At 50.6% G+C, this 25,455-nt stretch overlaps 1 protein-coding gene across 1 annotated transcript; it reads left to right on the top strand.

The window, feature by feature from the left end:
• The first annotated feature begins 10,981 nt into the window (after nt 1-10,981).
• On the top strand, nt 10,982-24,567 carry LOC134759140 (basic proline-rich protein-like). The gene is given in 6 exon segments (XM_063709676.1): nt 10,982-11,052; nt 11,333-11,396; nt 11,475-11,613; nt 22,913-23,668; nt 23,834-24,250; nt 24,416-24,567. Coding segments are annotated over 6 exon segments (1,599 nt in total).
• Nucleotides 24,568-25,455: the final 888 nt, after the last annotated feature.

Genomic DNA, 25,455 nt, shown 5'->3' with positions numbered 1-25,455 from the left:
TCAACCATCCCGTAGTTGAGTTAGTCCCTCTCAGCATCCTCCTGTGCATGGCATACTTGGCCCATCCTCAGGTGAGTTGCACTAATCTGTTGGGACTTTTTTTTAAAAGGTCACATGCCCCTCTTGACTGTGAGCCCCAGAAGAGCGGGCACCTAGTCTGACTTGTTTATTTCTTACCCTTGCATCCATATATGCCCGGCACATAGTAGGTACACAGCAAATCACCCGGATGAAAAAGCAGAAAGATAACAATGGGAAGGAGCAAAGAATAAAAAAGCTCATGCTCCTTTAAATAGAGCAGAAATAACTCGGAATATTGTTAGTTGTTTTTACTTGTGGGATGGGAAGGTTGGATTCTATCCTCCTATTCTATTCTATTCTATTCTATTCTATTCTATTCTATTCTATTCTATTCCATTCCATTCCATTCCATTCCATTCTATTCTATTCTTTAAAATCAGAGCTAATAATTACAGCTCCCATTTCTGATTTGTGCCTTCTAGACTTAGCCCTGAAGGGAGGAACTGTTTCATATTTAATCAGTATTCATTCTGGAATGCTCTTGGGGAAGCAAACTCACTTCAGGGCTGTGTAGTTGAATTCTCAGCAATGCTAATTAGATTGGGAAAGAGCCTGTGCTCATAGCAGGACTGCTGCAGGGTCACCCACTAACAAGCCAAGCCCCACCTGCCATCCACCTGCCCATACCTACCCCACCCTGCCTGTCCTCATCTCTCCAGCCCCCACCTCCATGGAGAGCAGAACCAGTCATCCTTCTCATGCCTGTAATGACTGATGAATCTTCTTTGTGAGGAAGAATAGCAGCCAAAGTTCACAGGGGAAGTCAGCTGCCCTCCCCACAAGTGTCCCTCATAAGCTTCCTGGAGCTGGTGGTGAGGGGTAAGAGGAAGAAGAGGGATGGGCAGTGGGAGCATCAGTAGATAATCAGCCTATTCCTTCTCCTGGTGGGGACAGGAATTCCCTTAATCAACTCTCTTCTCCCTATTAATTCTGCTCAATCCAACCTGTTTATTATCGTCACCATCATCACCATCATTTTAACTACCAGGTCATGGATGTTACTGGGTACCAGACAATTTAAACTCAAGATTGTAAATACCAAAGGAAAACCTGCAAGACAGTATCATTATCTACATTTCACAGATGAGAAAACTGAGGCTTAGAAGGTAAAATCAAATTGGGCGCAGTGGCTCACACCAGTAATCCCAGCACTTTGGGAGGTTGAGGTGGGCGGATCACGAGGTGAGGAGTTTGAGACCAGCCTGGCCAATGTAGTGAAACCTCATCTGTACTAAAAAATACAAAATTAGCTGGGCATGGTGGTGCGTGCCTGTAATCCCAGCTACTCAGGAGGCTGAGGCAGGAGAATTGCTTGAACCCGGGAGGCAGAAGTTGCAGTGAGCCGAGATCGCGCCACCGCACTCCAGCCTGGGCGACAGAGCGAGATTCTATCTCAAAAAAAGAAGGTAAATTCACTGGTCCTATGGCTTGTAAGTTGGGGAGCGAAGACTAGAACAGGGGACAGTACAGCCTGCGTTCTGGCTTCACAGCTTACCAGTTGTGTGAGCCCCGGGCACCTGTCTTAACATCTCTGAGCACCAGTTTCCTCCTCTGTCTCATTTTACTTCAAGTCCCCAACAATACTACAAGGTGGTGGTTAGACACTGTGTCCGTTTTGCAGATGCAGAAGCTGGGGCTCAGGGAAGGGAGAGCTTTGCCCATGTTTCAGCCATCAGGACATGATGGCGCTGGGATTCAGCCCAGGTCCATCTGATGGTGTTATCCCTTCTGCTGTCCTGTTTTTGCTGCACTCAGCTCGGTCTGTGGAGCAGTTTGCCTTCCCTGGGACCCTGGAGACAGAGGGTTTGCTCAGGGCTAAGGCGTATCTGGCATGTTCAAGCCCATGCCATGATGCTCCCTGTAGAGGGTCAGGCCATCTGAACACATGAACCCACAGGATGTGCTGCGGCGTGTGCCAGACCATGGCCTGGATCTCCCCCAGACATCCAAGGGAAGGAGCCTCTCTCCTCTCCCCTCCCACCACCTTCCCTCCTTTTCTCTCTGCCTGGGGCTCATAGAACAGGGGTGGCTTGGAGGCTCTAGCCCTACGCTGTCTGGGATGGACTCCTAGCTCTGCCATGTGCCTGGCGGGGTTTTTTTTTGGCTGGTCTTTTCACTTCTCTGAGCCTCACCGAGTGGTCTTCTCTGCAAGGAGAGACAGACAAAAATGGCACCTGCCTCACTGAAAGTTGAGAGGGAGAAATGGGGAAAGACACACACACTGCTTAGCATCAGGGCTCGTGCATGGGGACCACCCAGAACACAGCAGCTACTGCAATATTTGGATTTGGTTTGATTCTCGGGTCCACTTTAGAGGGTAGGCCAGGCCAAAAATCCTTGGCCCCAGTCCACACAGTAAACTGTGGGAGATGTGGCCTTGGCCTTGGATCAGATGTTCCCGATTCCTTCTCTTGGACCTACCATGATCTTCTCTGTGACCTCAAACACATTCGCCTCTCTCTGTCCCTGACTCTCCATCTTGCCCTGAAAAATCTAGAGTAGAAAGATGACTTCAGGGCTCTCTGCCACCTCTAAGACCCCAGGATGCTGAGCTCATCTGAATCCCCATCTACAGAGGCACTAAAGCTCATTCGGCCCTATCAACATGTTTAAGGCCTGAAAAAAGTTATGAGATTCAAATACAAACAGAAAGATACAACCTTCAAATTGACACGTTTAATTAAATCTCTGCAAAATGTAACATCATCAACTAGTCACTTTCTGCTCTCCTTAGCTCTTACGTAGCTATATACATACACTGATTTAATGTGCAATCTTGATATGTTTGATTTGATGGAGAAAGGAGCTTCTGAGAGTATGAAGACTTGGAGCTGGAAGAGGCCTTAGAAGAATAAAGCTTGAGGTGGGTGCATGGGGTGGAGTTGGGGTTGGAGGAGAGCAGCTTGAGAAGACTGCATGGAGGAGGAGGTATGTGGCTGGGAAGGACATTCCTAGCAGAGGAACAGCATGTGCAAAGGAGCATGGTCTGGAGGGGCCCAGCACGCCTGAGGAGCAGGGACAAGCGATTGCACCTGCAGCATAAAGAGGTGTGGGGCAGGGAAAGAGGGGCTGGAACATAGGTTGTTTTTCCCCCTCTTGAGCCTCTCTCCATCCTGCACCTTCTTTCCCACCATTAGAGCCCAGCTCTGCTGGTGTCCTCATTGAGGCTAGGCTTGATGTCCTGGGCCATTGCAGAGGCCCCAGGCCTGGTTGGGTCTCTCTGCTGACTGCCGGGGCCTGGCTCGAGACTTCTGGTCCTGTCAACTCTACTTCTGCCCTCAGGGCCTTGGCATCAGAGGCAGAGAGGTAGGATGAAAAGAGAAATAGTTTAAAACACAAAACCAGCCCAGACTCCCTTCTCACTCAATTTCCAGAAATAAGCTAATTTCTACTTATTGATATCTCTCTCCACAGACCAGTGTTTTAACTGAAAGAGCCCAAGTATGCCCTAGCAGTTGCAAGGCCATTTGGGAGAAAGATGCCCATTCTTCTGCCCAACCATAAAGTGCCCTTTGGGAAGTGATGGGAGCCTTGCAGATGTCCAGCTTCCTTGCTGCTGCTCCTTCCTGGATCCCCTAGTGGCAAAGCTGGGGAATTATTGGTGCTGGATATTCAGTCATTGCTGCAGGTTGCATCCGACCATTAGTGCAGATCTGTGTGTGCAGCCTCACCCGGGCAACAGTCTGGGCGAAGCACCCGGAAGGAAGAAGAGCACCCAAGCAAAGTGGGCAGCTTTCAGGTGCTGTCGTTCTGGGGTAGGGGCACTCTAAACTCCCTCTGCTCAAATCCATTGATCTGTCATGCCCTGGGTTGGCCCCTGAGCTCCCACCATCGACAGATCCCATGATCTGTCATGCCCCAGGTGACACCTGAGCTCCGACCCCTCTCCCTGTTGGGTTTTTCTCACGGTATTTCTTACTGCCTGAAATGATCTTCTTCAGCTGTGTGTTTACATGGCTTCCCAGGGATCATCCACCTACACTGAGGCTTTGGGTTGAATGATGCCTTTTTCTCCAGGCTTCCTTTGCAAAGTGCACAGCCCCTCTGACCTCAGGGGGATTAATGGATGCTTTTGTCTATGGAAAGCAGGATATTGGAGCTCCTAGGAAACCTAGGAATTGGGGGAGGGCCAGAGGGTACTGAGAAAAGAAGAAAAGAGAATGGGGATGGGGGAGGCTTCCAGACAAATTGCACCACCTCCACCTGGCCATCTAGGAGGAGAGGCTGAGCAGGCTGAGCTCCCAATGGCTGTGTAGCCATTGAGGAGGGGGAGTCTCTGCCTATAGAGGACAGTACTGGGACAAGAGAGGCAGGAAGTGACAGGACAGCAGGTTTTGGAATGATAAAGGTTGCTTCCAGTGGAAATGAACATCTCATATTAGGAGGGAATCTAGTCTAAGTTGCATGGCCTCCTACACAGAAGCTAGGTGGGTGGAGGGGTGGGTAACCAGTTAAACCGTATTACAAAGGAAGGTGAATTAGATTAGTTGTAAGAGCATTAGTACAGCTCACAGCTCACTGAGTGCCTGGCACTGGGCTCCGCTCTCCACATATAATAACTCATTGACTCTTCATAGCAATGCTGTCAGGCACAAATTATTATTCCCTTTTAACAGGAAGGAAACTGAGGCACTGAGAATAAATCAATGCTCAAAGACATCAGCTGTTAATGATGGAGCCAGGAGTTCCTTTCAACTCCAAATTCTAAAATCCTAGGGTTCTGAGACTTTCAAGATCTTGTTTTTTAATTCTAAAACTTCCATAATTTTATCATGCCATTTAACGTACTCGATTTCTAACATTCCATGATTCTAAGAGTCTCAGAGTCTATAATTTGATGCTAAGTCTGAGGATCTAAGGCTTGATTGCTCTAAGATTCTCTGTGTCTAATATTTTATAGGTAGCATGGGACTACCTGTGGGAAACCAAATAGCATGAGGTAGGGAAACTCTTCCTTACTCTCCCATGAAGAGAGAAGTCAAGGCTATGTTTCCAAGGGTCAGAGATGTCCCTTCCCACCCCTGGCCTTTGGCAGGGGAAGCCAAAAACGTTGCTTTTCTTGGCCGTTAACCTGAGGTATCCCCAAGGGAGATGGTTGGAAGCCAGTGCTTGAAGCAGAAGGAGACTAGCGAGAAAGGAGAGGGGTCTTGAGAAGCATTTTCCCAGAGGTGGGCCATCAGAAACTCTCTCCTTGCAGCCCCCACAGTGTCCAGCAGGGGAAGGGAGGTCCTTAGAGGGGAAGGGCTGCCAGGTATGTCCTAGAAGTTGAGCCTATGGGAGGAGTTCTTCCTTTGGACCCACACCCTAGTCCCTTGACCCCTCTCCCTGTTGGGTTTTTCTCACGGTATTTCTTACTGCCTGAAATGATCTTCTTTAGCTGTGTGTTTACATGGCTTCCCAGGAATCATCCACCTACACTGAAGTGTCAGCTACCTGAGGGCGGGGAGAAAGTCTGAGCAGGCTTGCAGTAGGTTATTTCTTCTCTGAGTGAGTGGGTGTCCGAATGGCACCATCAGCCCAAGACCAAGATGGCACTCTGGCCTCCTCGCTCACCAATGACTTAGGTCAAGAGACTTAACCTCTTGCTGCCTGTTTGTCTCCATAAAATAGAGGCAGTGATAATGTGCCTTCCCCTGAAGATCAGTGAACGAAGTGTCTAGAGTGTTCAGGATGTTCCTGGCAGATGGGAAGCCCTCAGTGAGGGTTAGCTGTGGCTGTTAATGTTACGATTACTTTCTACCTCGTCTCCCTCATGCCTGGTGAAGGAGGTCCCCGATACCTTTCCTCATCTGACCTCTGATGCTCCCCCAGCCTAACCCACCGGTTTCCCCTCCGTCTTCAGCCACACAAAACTCCCTGTCTCTGAAAGCCTCTGCTCTTTCCAGATTCCACACCTCTGGGTACCTCTCCCCTGCCTGGAATGCCCTTCCCATCATCTTTCCCCTGCAAACTCTTACTCCATCCGGATGAACCTGCTCAGATGCCACCCACTCTGTGAAGCCAGTTCAGAGCCCCCTCCCTCACCCTTCTGGAAGTCCCCCCCTCCTCCGGTGTGCCAGCACCTTCTCTGGGCTCCCACAGGAATTGTCACAGGCCAGTGTCATAGCTCCAATCACCCAGCGTGAGAACTGTCACCCCACTGTCATTTTGTTAAGGGATAGGGGTCCTGATCCAGACCCTAAGAGAGGATTCTTGGACCTCACAGAAGAAAAAATTGGGGGAGTCCACAGAGTAAAGAAAAGTAAGTTTATTAGGCAAGTAAAAGAATAAACAGTAGCTGCTCCATAGGCACAGCAGGGTGTTCCCGAAGGTAAGAGGAGGAACGTGCCCACCCTAGGTACAATGCTTATTTGTATAGAAGATAAAACATCATGGGGAGATGTGCTGTACTACAAGGGTTTGTGATAAAGGATCGTTCATCTTTGTAACTACTATCTTTCTTTTCTTTTCTTTTTTTTTCTTTCTCTTTTTCTTTTTTTGGAGGTAGAGTCTTGTTCTGTCGCCCAGGCTGGAGTGTAGTGGCGCTATCTCAGCTCACTGCAATCTCCGCCTCCCGGGTTCAAGTGATTCTCCTGCCTCAGCCTCCTGAGTAGCTGGGATTACAGGCATGTGCCACCATGCCCGGCTAATTTTTGTACTTCTAGTAGAGACGGGGTTTCATCATATTGGCCAGGCCGAGCCCCTTCCCCATGTGTAAGACGGTGTAGAACCCCCATGTGGCCCGCCCTCCCAGGACAGCAGAGATCGCTGCATCCTCAGGCCGGTGGTCCCCAGAGCAGGCCGTGAAAGGGAAGGGATTCTGTTATTAAAGTCATCAGTTCTGGCGCCTGGGCCCTGGGGAGCCGAGCTTGGCTGGTAATTAGGGTTGTTAGTAGACACGGAGCCAGCTGGGGCTGATGCCAGCGTGGGCGCAGAGCAGGCAGAGCCCAGGCTGCGGGGCGGGGCGGCCCCAGGACGGTCGGGGCGGGACCTCCACCACCTCCAGGGCGGGACCCGGGCCCGCACCTCCTCCTTGTGGGTATTGTTGGGGGTGCCGCACCGCTCCCGGGCACGGCCTGAAGGTGGCGGCGCAGGGCCGCACTAGCGCGGCTGGGCGGGGCCGGGAGGAGGTGGGGAGGGGTCTGCAGAGAGGAGGGGAGTGGGGAGGGAAGGAGGGAGGGAGAGAAATGGGGGAAAGGGGAGTATAAGGGAAGGAGAGGAGAGGTGGAGGGGAGGGGAGGAAAGCGGAGGGGAGGAGGGGGAGGGGAGGCAGGAGAGGAGAGGGGAGGGGAGGAGAGGGGAGGGGAGGGGAGGAGGGAGGGGAGGGGAGGAGGGAGGGGAGGGGAGGAGGGAGGGGAGGAGGGAGGGGAGGAGGGAGGGGAGGAGGGAGGGGAGGAGGGAGGGGAGGAGGGAGGGGAGGAGGGGGGAGGAGGGGGGATGGGGGAGAGAAGGAGGGACACAGAGAGGGGGAAAGGTGGGGGGGGGAGAGAGAGAGAGAGAGAGAAGGCCAGAGGGAGGGAGGAAGATAGAAGCCTTCTCCCCTCCCCGCCATTTGGGGGATCTGAGGAGCCCAGATCCTCTTGGAACACCCCCTCCCCCATGCTTACAGAGAGGTCACTTCCTCCCATAGCCCTCCCTACGCCCTCTGTGGTCTGACCCAGGTGGACCCCAGCCCCATCTTTCTGCACCTCCCCACCCTCCTTTTCCTCCTCCCCACCCTGCTCTGGCTACGCAGAGCTGCCTGCCATTTCCAAGGGTGCCAGGCTCCCCCTCTCTGCCAGTGCCCTGCCTGTGCCTGGCTGCTGCCACCCACAGTAACCTTCTCCCCTCTAGCGAGCCCTTTCCCCTGGCTCCCCCACTTCTCCTTCAGGGCTCAGCGCAGACACCACCTCCTCCCAGAAGTCCTCCCCGTCTCCATGTCCAGGGCCTTGCCTGCCCCTAGCTCGCCAGCGCCTCGCGCATCTTCCCCCATCAGCAGTGGCCAGGCTGGGCTGTGATTGATTCTGTGTCTGTTTCTCCAGCCAGACTGGAGGCTTCCTGAGGACAGGGGCACGGTCTTGTCCCTCTCTGCGTCCCCAGTGTGGCCAGCCCAGTGGATGAACAGCCACAAGTGGACTATACATGATGCCTGAGGGATGAATGGATGATCCCAGGAGGGACTGGGTTTGGGAGATGAGGAAGAAAGGGACGTGGAGCAGGAGGGAGAAAACACAGAGGAGAGGAGGTTAATTAGGAGAGAGGCCCCAGGACACCCCAGCCACCAGGGTGCAGGGCCTGGGCCCCAGCACTGCAAGTTTCCTGCCCTCCCAAGGACCTCAGTGATCTCCCTCCTGAGGTCAGCGCCCATCTGGCTCTGGGCATCTCTGAGCATCAGGAAGTTCCTCTTCCTCATGGGAATCAGGGCTGCTTGAGTCACAAGTGACAGTATCTGCTCAGCTGCAGGGGAGAGGGGCTTTTGTGTAAGGATCTGGTTTTGCAGATGCAGTGGGAACTCAGAAGGGACTTGGACCAGGGGCGGGGGCACCAGCCAGAATCAGAGTCACCCACAAACTCCCAGCTCAGTCTTTTTCTAGCTGTGGGGCCTTCAGGAAGTTCACTTTAGCTCTTTGGGTCTTGGTATTTTTTCATCTCTAAAAGAGACAGTTTGCAAGCAAAAGCAGAGAGATTTAATAAACTATTTAATAAACTCCCTGGCAGAGGCAGATGGAGTCTGTGCCTAGCAGGGCATAAAGGGGAGAGAGCACTGCAATTACAGCCGCCAAGCGACAGAAGCTGTCAGCAGGTGTCTGCCAGGTGGAAAAAAACCACATCTGGGCCCCATTCCTCAGACGATGACATGGAGTGGGCCACAGAAAGGGGCAAGGGTGGCTGCTGAGCCTGAGTAGGGCTTGGTCTTCTGGAGAACAGCAGGGTGCAGACGGCTACTGCCTGGCCCTTGTGAAAGGAGATCTTAGAAAGATGAAGAGGGACCATTTCCTGTGCAGAGTAACTGATACTCTCTCAGCCTGCTTTTCATTAGCCCAGCCCAGCCTGGGGAGAGGGATGCTTTCCCAGGAAGGGGTGCCCGGGGCTATTGCAAAGCAGGCTGGGAAATGGGGGCAGGCCCTGGCACCGATGTCCTCATTAGCACTCACGTTGATGTTATTTGTGGAGCCCCTGTTCTTGGCCAGATGCTGTGGGTCGTTCTTTTACATCTTCCTTCAAAACTGCCTGGGCAGTGTTTATTTCCTCATTTTGCAGACGAGGGCCCTGAGGCTCACAGCTTGGTCCATCCCTCCACATCCCCAGATTCTGTTCCCTCCTCTGTGGTGACCTTGCTGAGTCACTGTGGGTGAGTCCCCTTCCCTCTCTGGGTTGGAGAGAATGAGCCTCAAGGCCCCGTCTAGGCCCAGCACTGGTGGGGGCTGTGCCAGGTAGCGTGGTCGGCAGGGCCCCTTCACCCCGCGTGTAGGCAGCTGGCAGACCTAGTGAAGCTCATCTTCCATTTCCTCCTCTCCTATGATTTGCTGTTGTGGTCCTTGGAGAAGCCCCCGAGTAAATATTAATAATGTACCTTTGTGTACGTTGGCTGAGGGAGAAAATGAATCATTTCCTGCTTCCCTCCTGGGCTCAGAATCTTAACTAAAACTATGCTGGATCTTTCAGCAACTGGGATGGGCCTGTTGGAGGGGGCCGAGGCAGAGCCACGAAACAGCTGCCTCCCCTGGCTGCCTGGATGCTGAAATTTCACCTTTCAAAAGCTGTGCCTGGATTTCCCAATGGCACAAAGAGCATGGGTACCAAAAGCTTAGGTTCAAGTCTTTGCTTGCCCCAGCATGCCCCAACTGTGTGGCTGCAGTGACTGTTTCCTTCCGTCTTTGAATCTCAGCACAGCCTAGGATGTGTGCCCCATCCGGTAGGGTAGGCTAGCTGCTTTCACGTGGTGAGCTCATTCCATGGCCCTCCTGCTGTCTGAGCAGTTCTTAGGTGCCAGTTTCTGCATGGAAGGCGATCATGAAACATAGGAAGGAAAACACAAATCACACTCCAGCTTGCAGAAGGGACACCGCAAAGGGAGACAGGTGGAGCCATTAGCCAGTGCTCAGGCACTAGTTTGCTGTTTGCAGAGCTCTTTTCCCACTTGATTTTTCATTTGATCTTGAAAAGGAGCCTGGGGGCTGCCCCATTCTACAGACAAGAAAACTGGAACTTGTCAAGGGACCTGAGTAAGGGCTCATTACTAGTGAAGGGAGAAAGGAGATTTAGTCTAGAGCTATTTCCAAACCTCATCCTCCTGTCCTCACCAGGCTGCCAGGCAAGGTTGAAGGGAGGTGGCTCAGGAAGAGCATGCTCAAGGAGGAAACTTTTGAGCTGGTTTTTGGAAGAAAAGAAGGAACACGATGGAATGGGGAGGGAAAGTCTGGGGGTGGGGAAGGCTCTACAGGTGCAGTCAGCGCATCGAGTCAGGCCTACCTTCTCCACCACCCTCCCCAGACACCCTGGAACACACTTTTCTGCCCCTGCAGAGGCCTTGCCTTCTGCTAGCACTTGGAACTCCAGCCTCTCTCTTCTTGCCCATACTACATTGACTCTATGAAGCCAACTAAGTGGATTTCTGTGCCCCCTTCCACTTGAACCAGTTACCTGCAGAAGCTGACTCCATCTTCTTCCTCCCCACTGCCATCATTTCTTGCCTACTACAGTCTGATTTCTGTCTTGTCAAGGTTACAAATACCTTCCTATGCCTCCTCCTTGTGGACATGTCTCTGTCCTTGTGGCCTTTGGCTTCTCAGTGGCATTTGACCCCAGAGATCACTTCTTCCCTCTGGAAACACCATCTCACCTAGGTATCTGTGACTCAATTCTAGTTGGCTGGTTTCTTTTCTACTTCATAGGCTAAGGACCAATAAGGATAAATTCTAGAACTCTCTGTAATTCGAAGATGTCCAGCAGGTATAATAGGCTGCCTCAGGAGGAAGAGGGGAGAAAGGAGGAAGAGGGACTGCTCATATGGTGAGCACTTACTATGTGCCAAGCCCTGTACAAGGCGGTTTAGGTCCCATTGCCTTGTGGGGTAAGAATGTTCATCCCTTTTTTGAGATTGTGAAGCAGAGTCTCAGAACGTATGAGGGATGACCCATGGCCACACAGCTAGTAATGGAATGCTGGAGACTTAAATCTCAATAGTAATTGTTACCGTTTATTAACACCTGTGGGTGCCAGGCCCTGAGCATGTTCTATGAGCTGAGCCATCTGGTTCTCACCACAACCCAGACGTGGCTGTCATTCATAGTGCTATGAAATGCAAGGACGTTGTGCCCCAGAAGGTAAAAGATTTACCCAAGTCCTCTCAGGAAGTAGGTGGAGGGGCTGGGTCTGGAGTCTGGGTCTGTCTGAGACCACAGCCATGTTCTTTACCTCCCCTGTTCTTGCAGGGAGCTAAGCATGAGATGACCCTTGATAGGGTCACTGCTTCAGAGGCCCACTCAGGACTTCATGGCATGGGACCTAAAGACAGAGAAGGTTCTTCCCTGCCCCAAGATTCCAGGAGGCTCCCCCATAGACATTGTTCCTGTAAGTGCCTGTGTTGGCAGTGACTTCCTGTGGTCTCTGAATCATTGTGTTCAGGCTTCATCACAGTCAGTTTCTGCAAAAACAGTCATTTCTGCCGTGAAATCTATTCAGCGTGGCCAGCGGGGCAGGAACAGAAGAGAAAGGCCAAGTGGGGTCAGTGTGGTGTTTTATGTGGTATTGACCCAGCTTGTCTGTGCAGAGGATGCAGGGAGGGGGATCTGGTGGGAAGGATTAGGTGGCATGTGTTGAGCACCTACTATGTACTGGGCACTGTGCTGCCTTGCTGGCTCTTGGCTTGCTGTAACTCATTTAATCTTTAATGAAACAACTCAGAGGAGAACCCATTTTTGTTTGTTTTAACAAAAGAGGAAACAAGTTCAGAGAAGTTAAGCAACTTGTCCAAGTTCATATAGCCGCTAAGTCGTGGATCAAAGATTCATGCCCAGCACTTCCTGTGTCAAAACTTACACTCTTCCTAGTTCACTGAAATGAAAGAAGGAGAGAAGAAACCTTTATTGTGAACACTTATTGAGCCCTTTCTAAGAGTCTGGGACTTTGCTTGATAATTCTATTCCAATGTTATACACACTAGGATTCATTACTTGTGTCACCATTTTACAGATGAGGAAACGGAGGCTTGGAGAGGGGACTTGATTGCCTGGGGTCTCATAGCCTGTAAACAGTAGAACCAAGGACTCTGACCCACAGATCATCATCCTTTCCAACATTTTGGGGAGAGAGGAAGAGCCTCATCAGATCAAGTTCATCAAGGTGGAGGCTGTAATCTGTGCTAGGAAGGAGGGGTGGGTGAATGGGAAGATAGTGGCCACTAAAGAGTGATGATTCCTTGAAAGGTGTCACCCTCCTCCTAGGGCCTGGTGGCTGAGGCTGCTCCTGGGTGTCCACCTGCAGTGTGCTGTCACTGGCTGAGGGTGATCACGGGGGCCCTCAACCCCCGTGGGAGCCCACAGCCTTGCCTCTCCGCCAGAGTATGGCAGGCAGCTGTGGGATGCAGAGGATGTGCCGAAGGAAGCGCCGCATATGGCAGATGGGGAGGAAGGCCTGGGATATAAAACGAGGTCTTGATAGGAAATGAAGGGGAGAGGAGGTGCCCATGTTTTCAGGGTCCAGGGGGAGTGAAGGGTGCTGGGAGTATGCAGAGCACCATGGGAAGGGGTCCTCAAATACCAAGCCAGAATGACTGGCCTGGAGCCCTCTGGCTCTTGGTGCAGGAGTCATGAGTGTTGATGTAAATGTGGGCCCTGGTAAATGTTTTCTGGAAGCCACTTGAGACAGTGTCTGGGGAACTAGGTGCAGAATCGAGAGAACGGGCAAGGGGCAAGGTGTGAGTCTGACTTTCCTCTTAACCTGCTGTGCAACCTCAGGGAGCTCACACAGTCTCTCTGAGCTTTAGTTTCCCTCTCCAAGTAAAGGATGAGAGTTAAAATCTAGGAGACCTGGGTAGTCTGAGAGTTCTGGATTGTTCAATGTTGTGTCTCCATCATAGTCTTGTGGTTCTAGAAGCTTTAGGATGTACATCTTTTGTCATATATATTAGTAAAAATTATTAATTATAGTAAAATACATGTAATGAAATATACCATCTTAACCTTTTTTAAATGTACAGTTCAGTAGCATTAAGAACACTCATGTTGTTATACAGCCATCACCACCACCATCTCCAAAATTTTTCATCTTCCCAAACTGAAACTCTGTACCCATTAAACACTAACTCCCCATTCTCTGCTCCCCCAAGACCTTGGCAACCACCATTCTGCTCTCTGTTTCTATGAATTTGACTCCATCTAGGTACCTCATGGAAGTGGAATCATATACTGTCTGTCTTTTTGTGGCTGTCTTATTTTGCTTATAATGTCCTCAAGTTTCATTCATCTTGTAGGTTTGTGTCAGAATTTCTTTCCTATTTTAGGTTGAATAATATTCCATTGTGTGTACATGCCAAATTTTGTTTATCCATTCATCCATCTATGGGCAGACACTTGAGTTGCTTCCACCTTCTGGCTATTGTGAGTAATGCTGCTGTGAATATGTGTGATGGTTGATTTGGGATGTCAGCTTGACTGGGTTAAGGGACATCCAGATGGTTACGCATTTTACATATAAGCATTAATTATTCCCAAATGCCCACCCCTGGAGGGTTGCTTTGCACCAGAACCCTGGGAAAGGACTTCTGCTTTGGGTGGAATTCGGGGGTGCTGAGCCCATCTGTCTTGTGCTCTAAGGGAAACCCAGGTGGTTTGGCATTTGATTGAAATGATTGGGCTGCTCCAGGTGTGTCTGTGAGGTGATTGGTGTGTGAGTCAGTGGACTGAGTGGGGAAGGCCCGCCCTCAATGTGGACAGGCACCATTCATTCAGCTGGGGGTCTTGATGCAGCAAACAGGCAGAGGAAGGGCAAAGTCTTGCTTCTTCTACCCTTCTCCTATCCTTGGACATCAGAGCTGCAAGTTCTCCGATCTTTGAACTCCACACCAGCAACTCCCTGACAGGCTTTCAGGCCTTTGGCCTTGGACTGAGAGTCCATTGGCTTCCCTGGTTCTGAGGCCTTCAGATTGGGCTGAGCCACACTACTGGCTTCCCTGGTTCTCCAGCTTGCACATGGCCTATGGTGGGCTGCTCAGCCTCCATAATGGAGTAAGCCAGTTCCTCTAATATGTCTTCTCATATCTCTCTCTCTGTCTCCTATCATCAGTTCTGTCTCTCTGGAGATCCCCAACTAAAACTATATGGATATACATGTATCTGTTTAAAACCCAATCTCCACTTATTTTGGATTTATATAAGGAAGTAAAATAGCTGAATCATATACTAATTCTATTTTTAATTTTTGAATAACTGCCATACTGTTTCCACAGGGGCTGCATTATCTTACATTCCCACCAACAGTGCACAAGGTTCCAATTGCTCCACATCCTCATCGTCACTTGTTGTATTCTGTTTTGTTTTGTTTTTGATAGTAGGCATCCTAATGGGTGTGGGTGGTGTCTCCCTGTGATTTTGATTTGCATTTCCTTAATTAGTGATGGTGAGTGTCTTTTCGCATGCTTATTGGCTATTTGTATATCTCCTTTGAAGAAATGTCTATTCAAGTCCTTTGTCCATTTAAAAATCTGGTTGTGGCCGGGCGCAGTGGCTCATGCCTGTAATCCCAGCACTTTGAGAGGCTGAGGCAGGTGGATCACAAGTTCAGGAGATTGAGACCATCCTGGCTAACATGGTGAAACCCTGTCTCTACTAAAAATACAAAAAATTAGCCGGGCATGGTGGCAGACGCCTGTGGTCCCAGCTACTCGGGAAGCTGAGGCAGGAGAATGGCGTGAACCTGGGAGGCGGAGCTTGCAGTGAGCTGTGATCGCGCCACTGCACTCCAGCCTGGGGGACACAGTGAGACTCCATCTCAAAAAAAAAAAAAAAAAAAAATCTGGTTGTTTGTTTTCTTGTTGTGTTGTAAGAGTTCTTTCCATGCTTTGGATGTTAACCCCTTATCAGATATATGATTTATAATATTTTCACCTATTTTATAGGTTGCTTTTTCACTCTGTTGATTGGGTCCCTTGATGCACAGATGTTCTTAATGCTGATGCATGTTGCTATGTTTTGAGGCTGCTCAGAGGAACAAAGTATTGGGAACAGGCCCCAAATCTGGCCATAAACTGGCTCCGAAACTGGCCATAAACAAAATCTCTGCAACACTGTGACATGTTTGTGATGGCCATGATGTCCACACTGAAGGTTGTGGGTTTACTGGAATGAGGACAAGGAACACCTGGCCCACCCAGGGTGGAAAACCACTTAAAGGTGTTCCTAAGCCACAAAGAATAGCATGAGTTATCTGTGCCTTAAGGACATGTTCCTGCTGCAGATAACTAGCCAGAGCCCATCGCTTTATTTTGGCCCATCCCTTTATTTCCCATAAGGAATACTTTTAGTAAATTTGTAATCTATAGAAACAATGCTTATCACTGGCTTGCTGTCAATACATATGTGGGTAAATCTCTGTTCGAGGCTCTCAGCTCTGAAGGCTGTGAGACCCCTGATTTCCCACTCCACATGCTAGATTTCTGTGTGTGTGTCTTTAATTCCTCTAGCACCCCTGGGTTCAGGTCTCCATTACTGAGCTGGTCTCAGCAAATGGTGTCCAATGTGGGCTTGAACCCAGGTCGGAGGGTTGCCAGAGTGATGGTTGGAGAATGTGGAACTAAGCTGGAGGACACCCGAGTACTCTTAAGCAATCCCCGTGGTGAGTAACCACAACACTATATCCTGAGCATCCGAATCTGCAATCACCTTTTTTAGAGACTCCTGTAACCAAGCTATAAAATCTGTGTACGGTTCTTTTGGTCCCTGCTTTACAGCACTAAAGGAAGGGTATTGCTCTTCTCCCAAAGTGATTTTTTCCCATGCTCTAATGCACACTCCTCTAAGCTGCTCTATGGCATCATCCTGCATGACCACTGGTGCATCTAAACCAGCCCAGCCACTGACCCCCAAAAGTTGGTCTGCAGTTATATTAATTTGAGGTTGGGCCTGGGCATTGCGAGCAGCCTGAATGGAAGCTTCATCTGCCCACCAAGTTTTAAATTGTAAGAACTGAGCAGGAGTCAGACAAGCTCAAGTAAGAGGATCCCAGGCAGTAGGAATCATCCGACTGGAGACAGCAACATTCTTTAACAGTCCCATTACAAAAGGAGAACCTGGTCCATATTGATTAATAGCTTGCTTAAATTCTTTGAGTAATTTGACAGGAAAAGGCTCAAATGTAGCTATAATATTTCCCTGTTGATCTGGGGGGTGTATTCTAACAGGGAACTGCCAAGCCTCTAAATCACCCTCTCTTCTAGCTTGCTGGATTCCTGCCTGATTAGAACTGAGAGTGGTTGCTCGAGGCACTGCTTGAACAGTTACTGGGGCAACTACTTTTCGCCCAGCGTCCTCCAGAAGAGAAAGATATGGAGGGTCAGGCTGCTTTTTTTCTTCAAAATAAGGAGGGGGTGCAGAAGGGTAGGGAAGAACGTCTTCCTCCTTTGCTGCTTTAGCTTTAGCTGGCAAACAAACCTGCTCTGTTACTTCATTATACTCTCCTTCCTCCTCAACATCAGTGTGAAAAGTTTCCAAGGTGGAATGAACCAGAGCCCACACTTGTTCCATTGTTACCCTGATGTTTCCGAGCTCCCCTTCTTACTCACCATGGGGATTGCTCACGTATGGGTGCCACTTGCCGAGACCAGCTCGGTTGTGGAGACCCTAACCCTGGGGCACTAGAGGAATTAAAGACACACACAGAGAAATATAACATGTGGAGTGGGAAATCAGGGGTCTCACAGCCTTCAGAGCTGAGAGCCTTGAGCAGAGATTTACCCACATATGTACTGACAGCAAGCCAGTGATAAGCATTGTTTCTGTAGATTATAGATTTACTAAAAGTATTCCTTATGGGAAATAAAGGGATGGGCCAAAATAAAGGGATGGGCTCTGGCTAGTTATCTGCAGCAGGAACATGTCCTTAAGGCACAGATTGCTTATGCTATTGTTTGTGGCTTAGGAGCACCTTTAAGTGGTTTTCCGCCCTGGGTGGGCCAGGTGTTCCTTGCCCTCATTCTGGTAAACTCACAACCTTCAGTGTAGGCATCATGGCTATCACAAACATGTCACAGTGCTGCAGAGATTTTGTTTATGGCAGTTTTGGGGTGAGTTTATGGCCAGATTTGGGGGCCCAGTTCCCAACAACAAAGTAGCAATGATCACGTTTCAGTTAGTTCTGCCCACACTCAATTTTCTACCAGCCCCTCCATTAATGGTGTCCCTGCAGGGAGGGGACTGGATTCTATGAGATTAAAAAAACAAAACCATCTGTATTAGTCCGTTTTCATGCTGCTGATAAAGACATATCAAAGATTGGGGAAAAAAAGAGGTATAATTGGACTTATAGTTCCATATGGCTGGGGAGGCCTCAGAATCATGGCAGGAGGTGAAAGGCACTTCTTATGTGGCAGCAGCAAGAGAAAAATGAGGATGAAGCAAAAGCGGAAACCCCTGATAAACCCATGTGATCTTGTGAGACTTATTCACTATCATGAGAATAGCACGAGAAAGACCGGCCCCCATGATTCAATTACCTCCCCCTGGGTCCCTCCCACAACATGTGGGAATTCTGGGAGATACAATTTAAGTTGAGATTTGGATGGGGACACAACCAAGTCATATCACCATCCCTCTTTGTGTGGCATCAATGTGCTTCAGAGAATGGTACTGGCTGTGACTTTACACAGATCTGGAATGGATTTGGGTGGTCCACATTCCGCCTCTGAGTCCAGGTTCTCATCTGAAATGAGGAAATAACTCTCACCTTTGTGTGAGAGCTCAGGCTCTGGCCTCCATAAACCCTACAATTCATGTTTGCACTCTTCCTCAGGGCAGAGGCTTCTGGGGAAGCTGACCACTTCCTTGACATCAGCTTCAAAGGACCAAGGGCTTTCTCTCCACACTTCCACCTCTGTCAATAACCTGTGACAGCCTAGGTTTACCCAGGCCATCCATGATATTTCTCCCTTCAGGATTAAGGAGACTGACATTTGCCCTCTCCTCAACCTCTCTTGAGCTGCAACTCTCTCCCACCCCCCACATTTTTGTCTCTGTGATTTGAAGAACAAACCTGTGTCCCTCCCTTCACATTTCATGATTTGCATACCCCACAACCCTCAGCTAAGAATATTCACTAAATAGACATTAATGATACAGGGATGAAGACAAATATTTGTTTATCAAATCCCAAGGAGGATGGGAGGATGGATTGTGAAGACATCTCTGACCAAAACAGAGGAAGGAGCAAGAGAGAGGCAAGCCACAGGACCCACCTTCATCATCATCACCATCACCACTACCATTATTATCACCACCACCATCACCATCACTGTCACCATCATCATCATCACCATCATCACCACCATCATCATCACCATCACCATCATCATCATCACCATCATCATCACCATCACCTTCACAATCATTATTATCATTACCACTATAATTATCACCACCACCACTCCCACCACCACCATCACCATTATTACCATCATCACCATTGTAATAAAGAGTCCAACTCCATTTTTGATGTTGCGCTGCAGATGACTCTCAGCTCACATTCCTCTTCTTTTCCTTTTTCTTTCACATGTGGTCAAACTGAGAAGAAGGCCCATACTCCCTCCCTTGGCAGGGAAGTTCAAACCAGACAAACAATGTCTCATATTCAGGAACTCTCATTCTGGCCTCACCCCAAACCACAATAAAAACCAGAGCCATTCACCTCTCTTTTTGCTCAAGCCAAATGGGTAGCTTGGGTATGTGCCTTGCTCTTCCTAGAAGCCTCATTATGTGAGTAATACATCTTTTCCTTCCTCTTGGTGAGTGCGTGACATCATCAGATTCAACATCTAAACCAATTTTGAGTGTGTGGGAGTTGGTCCCACCCTCCGTGGAGCAATCATGAGACATTAATTGTTGCAGTCATTGCCTCCATCACCATCACCACCCTCCTCATCACTAAGACTCCACTCAGTGCCTTGTGCTGAGCACAGCACTTTACATGGATTAGCTCATTTAACCCACTTGACAATGGTGAGACAGATACACCTGTTGTCCCCATTTTACATAATAGGAAACTGAGGCATGAAGAGGTTAAGTCACTTGCCCAGGGTCACATGGTAAGAGGAGATCTGGGCTTCACACTCACACCATCAACTGCTATGTTCTGCTCTGTCATGGTGAGAAAGTTCTTCTCTGTGTTTAACTTTTCCCTCTCCTGCTGTGGCCAGAGTCCAGTCCCTCTTTCTGACTTCAGAGGAGTCCAGGAGTCCATGAGCAGAATCAAGGAAGGGATTCCAGGATTCCACCCTGGTGCTGCTTTCCCTTCATCTCTCCTCCTCCCACATACACTCCCTGGGGACCTCCTCCACCTGAGATTTCAGTTATCACCTCTCTGTTGATAATTTCCAAAGCCATCACATTCCAGGAGCTTTGCCTGCATCTGGACTGCCTACAATGACCATGTGAGCACCTGTTCTGAGCTAGGGACTTTGCTGGTTTATCATGGATATGCTCAGCATCCCTGCAAGGTGGGCCCTGTCCCTGACTTACAGATGGGAAGCTGGGGCCCAGAAGCAAGCAGCAAGCAGCAGAGCCAGAGTCCAGGCCGCTCCCATCTGGTTTCAGAGCCTGTGGCCTCCCTGCACCTGCTGCCTCTGGGCTCTGCCCCCTGGATGGGTCACTAATGTCACCAAGCAGGTCTCAGTGACCCTTGATAACATGCATGTGCCCTGAATTTCCAAGCTCAGTCCTTGTCCTGCAACTCAGCCAGGCAAGTCTCTGCTGAGCTGCTCTGTCCCCTTGGAGGCAGGCATCCTTCTCCAATTATTGGCTCTTCGATCATCCCTTTGTTTCCCAAAAGAGGTGGGGCCCTTCTGTCCTGCAGGGAGGGCAGAGGGAAGATGCAGAGGGCTGGAGATTTGACGGGATGAGAAAGTGGGGATGGAGCTTGGATTGATGACAGAAAAGTGGAGGAAAACAAGCAGTGTTTTTTATTATAGATGTGTGTTTATTTAAACTCAGATGGATTTCTGTGCTAGTCCATTTGTGCTGCTCTAACAAGACCATAGACTGGGTCATGTATAAAGAACAGAAACTCGTTTTTCACGGTTCTGTAGGCTGAGAAGTCCAAGGGTAAGGCACAGGCAGATTTGGTGCCTGGCGAGGGCTGCTGTCTACTTCCAAGATGATTCCTTGTGGCTGTGTTCTACGGAAGGGACAAACGCTGTGTCTTCACTTGGTGGAAGGGATGAAAGTGGGGGAAGAGATCTCAGAAGCCTCTTTTACCAAGGGCATCAATTCCATTCATGAGGGTGGAGCCCTCATGACCTGATCACCTCCCATATGCCCCATCTTCTAACACTGTCTCCTTGATGTTTAGGTTTCAATGTATGAATTTTGGAGGAACATATATATTCAAGGCATGGCAATTTCCAAGTCAGCCAAGACTTCTGGTGTCAGGAGTGAAGGGGTAGAGTGAAGTCAGGAGCTTGGGGGATGTGACTGCCTGGCTGCAGGGAGGAGATGGGGAAGTGCAGCAGTGAATGCTGGGCCTGTATCAGCCCATGCAGTTCTAGGAGCCCAGTGTATGTGTGTTGGGGGCTGAGGATTGTTCAGGGGACAAACATATATTGAGCATCTATTGTGTGCCAGGCCCTGCAGATGCAGCAGGAAACAAGGGAGTGAGGCCCCGTCCTCTTGAAGTACACGTGGCTGGACATTTTCTGCCCTCTCCTACTGCCCGGCCCCCCAAAGAGTGGCCTACCTCTCTCTTTACTCCCACCTGGAGTGTTGATATTGGGGCAGTGTCCTGTCCTGGAAAGGGCTGAGTTCCAGCCCCTGCTCTGTTGTCACTGTGCTCTGTGACTTCAGGCAAGCGTCTTTACCTCTCTGGATCTGAGTTTTCTCACCAATAAATTGAGAGACACTTCTTTGCCTGCCTGAGCCTGCGCCCCTCAAATCTCCACTGCTGATTGACCTCAATCCCTCCTGCAGAAGGGAGCCAGCCATGTGTGACCATTGCTCTCATCTTAACTTACAACCATCAGTTACAACAGGTGAAACCAATACTTAAGTCGTCTGGCATTCGGCAGAGCAAGATTCCCTCCTATTCCCTGCCTGCAACTGGACCTATTGGCTTTATTGCTGCCCCATGACTGGAGGCTGGGGGAGAATGAATGGGCAGCCCTTGCAGAGACTGTGGCCTCCCCCAGGGAGTGTATTGACCCTTGCAAAGTGCAAACTTTGAGCCTCTATTGGAAATCAAGTGCAGAGAGCATGGATGGGGGAACTCAGAGGCACACCTATCCTGGAGAGGTCAGGAGAAGAGTGGACTGAGCCTTAGCCTTAGATGGAGGGTGGAGGGGAACTCTCAGCTCTGTCTCCTTCTGGCCACCCTCGGGCAAGCCCATCACCCAGAAGATTGGAGGTGGTAGGGTCTGCTGCTGTCTGAGAGTACCCATGCTGGGCATCCCTGGAGGGATCCTTCTGGGCCTTGAGGTCTCTCAAGCCCCTTGAACTCACACCCCATTGCCATGCAGTGCAGAAAGCAGGGGAAATTGTTCCTCTTCACTAGTAAAAGTCAACATCACCATGAAGCAAATGGCCTCTGACTGCTTGGGTACATGAGCTGCCACCAACCCAGGGCAGGCAGGGGTCTGGAAGGCCAAACCCCTGAAAAGGAGGCTCCTGAGTCCTGGGTGTTTCCGAGCCTCTTGGTATCCTCTGAGACCCAGGAAAGGGACAACACATGGAGGAACAGCAAGGGGAGAGTAGCCTGAGGATCTGGGGTCAGGGACCACAGAAGGGCTGGTTCCTGCTTCTCTGCCTCCTGCCAAGTCATTGGACAAATGCTTTAGTATGCATCTGTCATGTTCCAGGTACTGGGTGTGAAGCAGGTTTGCTATGTGCTGGTTACCAACTTGTTTGAGTCTGTGAGACAGAACAAGCCCAGACACAACTTACACAAAGGAGGTGTATTCCTTACAGATAGGCAGCAAGAGACAACAGAAGCCTAGGATTCATTGTGAGCTGCTTCCCCCAGACTCAAGAAAGCTGCCCAAGGTGGGTGGAATCTTATCTGTGCAGGCCTCACTAGCACTGCTGCTGAGGGATCCTGGAAAGCCTCCTATTCTGGGTTTCATACCTTGGAGTAACAGGACTTGCTGAGCCCCAGCAGTGAAGGACATCCTGTTTTTGAAGGAGCTGGAACAGAGCTGGCTGTTCTGGCCAGTCCCTCTGGGTCTCAGGATGTTGTATTCTCAGCACATCCTACAGTTATTCCTGAGAACTACAAGTGAGAAAGGGAGGACAGGTTTGTCCAAGAACACTCAGAGAACTGTCCTGCACTGAGCCTTCTGCTAGGGATAGACCTGGGACTGAGACAGATCCAGGCCCTGCAGCTGTGGAAATGACAGTCCAGGGAGGGTCAAACATGGCTCCAACATAGCACAGGAGCAGGGGAATTGCAGCTGGGAGCAGGGCACTGGAGGAGGAGACTATTGCATTATGGGGATGGATAATTAGGGGTGGGCATCAGGTGTCACTTGTGGTTGATACTCACCCTCCATTACTACCCACCACCACCATTATCACCATCCCCAGCACCACCACCATCACCACCACCACCATCACCGTCACACACCACCATCACCGTCACACACCACCATCACCATCACCACCACTATCACCATCACCAGTACCACAACCGCCACCATCACCACCACCATCATCACCACCACCACCACCATCACCACCACCACCATGACCACTACCAACATCACCACCACCACCACCACCACCGTCACCACCATCACCACCACCACCACCATCAACATCACCATCACCACCACCACCACCATCACCACTACCACCACCATCACCACCGACATCACCACCACCATCACCACCACCACCATCACCACTACCATCACCACTACCACCATCACCACCACCACCACCACTACCATCACCACTACCACCACCACCACCACCATCAACATCACCATCACCACCACCACCACCATCACCACTACCACCACCATCACCACCGACATCACCACCACCATCACCACCACCACCATCACCACCGACATCACCACCACCACCATCACCACCACCATCACCACTACCATCACCACTACCACCATCACCACCACCACCACCACTACCATCACCACTACCACCACCACCACCACCACTACCATCACCACTACCACCACCACCACCACCACCATCACCACCACCACCACCACCACTACCACCACTACCAACATCACCACCATCACCACTACCACCACCACCACCACCATCACCACCACCACCACCACCACTACCACCACTACCAACATCACCACCATCACCACTACCACCACCACCACCATCACCACCACCACCACCACCACCACTACCACCACTACCAACATCACCACCATCACCACTACCACCACCACCACTACCAACATCACCACCATTACTAACACCACCACCACCAATACCGCTACCATGACTGTCACCAGCAACACCATCACCACCATCAAGAGCACTGCCACTGTCACCACCACCGTCACCATCATCACTACCACCACCAACACCATCACCATGACAACCATCACCATCATCACCACCACCACCACCATCACCATCACCACCACCACTACCAACATCACCACCATCACCACCACCACCACCATCACCACTACCAGCATCACCACCACCACCACCACCACCATCACCACCACCACCACCATCACCATCACCACTACTACCATCACCATCACCACCAACACCACCACCACCACCACCACCACTACCACCATCACCACCACCACCATCACCACCATCACCACCACCACCACCACTACCACCACTACCAACATCACCACCAGCACCACCACCACCACCACCACCACCATCACCACCACCACCACCACCACCACCACCACTACCACCACTACCAACATCACCACCATCACCACCACCACCACCACTACCACCACTACCAACATCACCACCATCACCACTACCACCACCACCACTACCAACATCACCACCATTACTAACACCACCACCACCAATACCGCTACCATGACTGTCACCAGCAACACCATCACCACCATCAAGAGCACTGCCACTGTCACCACCACCGTCACCATCATCACTACCACCACCAACACCATCACCATGACAACCATCACCATCATCACCACCACCACCACCACCATCACCACCATCACCACCACCACTACCAACATCACCACCATCACCACCACCACCACCATCACCACTACCAGCATCACCAAAATCACCATTACTACCACCACCACCACTGCCACCACCAATACCACTACCATGACTGTCACCACCAACACCATCACCATCAAGAGCACTGCCACTGTCACCACCACCACCATCACCACTACCACCACCAACACCATCACCACGACAACCATCACCATCATCACCACCACCACCACCACCATCACTGTCACTACCACCACCATCACCACAATCATCGCCACTACCACCATCATCAGAACCACCACCATCACCACCACAACCATCACCACCACCACCATCACCACTACCACCATCACCACTACCACCATCACCACCACCACCACTGGCATTACCATGGCCATCATCATGTTTATCATCACCACCTCCATCATCATCATTGTCATCACAGCTCCACTACCCCCGACTCCCAATCAAGCTCGTGGCCCAGGCACTGTGCAGTGAAGGGCTGTGTGACAAGACCTCATTACCAACCCTCCCCCAACAACTCCAAGAGGCAGGTCTTACCATTCTCTCCTCACAGGAGAGGAATGGTACAAGGAGGTGAAGGACGTGCCTGGGTCCCTGTTTAATAGTTGGAGGGCCCAGAGGTGGCTCCAAGCCTCCATACCCCAATGCAGAGCTCCCTCCACCATGACACGGCCTCTCATGGCCTCCCTCTGGGGTTCCACAGATGTTGGCCATGATGATGGCCCCACCTCAGGAGGAGAAAGCAGGATTCTTGGGGCTGGAGACTCAGCCCAGGGCTCCCCTCCCAGCTACATCACCCTGCCTGGCTGGGCCCCTGGACATTTTGTTCAGGGTGTGTGGAGGGTGAGTGACAGGACACCCAGGGAGCTCCCAGCTCACATGAGCACTTGGCTAAGAGTCTCTGCCTTCATTGAGGCCTGGCCTTAGCTTCACCCATTTCCTTTCCTGTAACTCTCATTCTGTCTGACCCCTGCTC

This window comes from Gorilla gorilla, chromosome 1 (assembly GCF_029281585.2).
Source record: "Gorilla gorilla gorilla isolate KB3781 chromosome 1, NHGRI_mGorGor1-v2.1_pri, whole genome shotgun sequence".
NCBI classification, from domain to species: Eukaryota; Metazoa; Chordata; class Mammalia; order Primates; family Hominidae; genus Gorilla; species Gorilla gorilla.
Note: the sequence above shows the minus strand (reverse complement) of the source record. Positions and strands in the feature narration are given on the sequence as shown.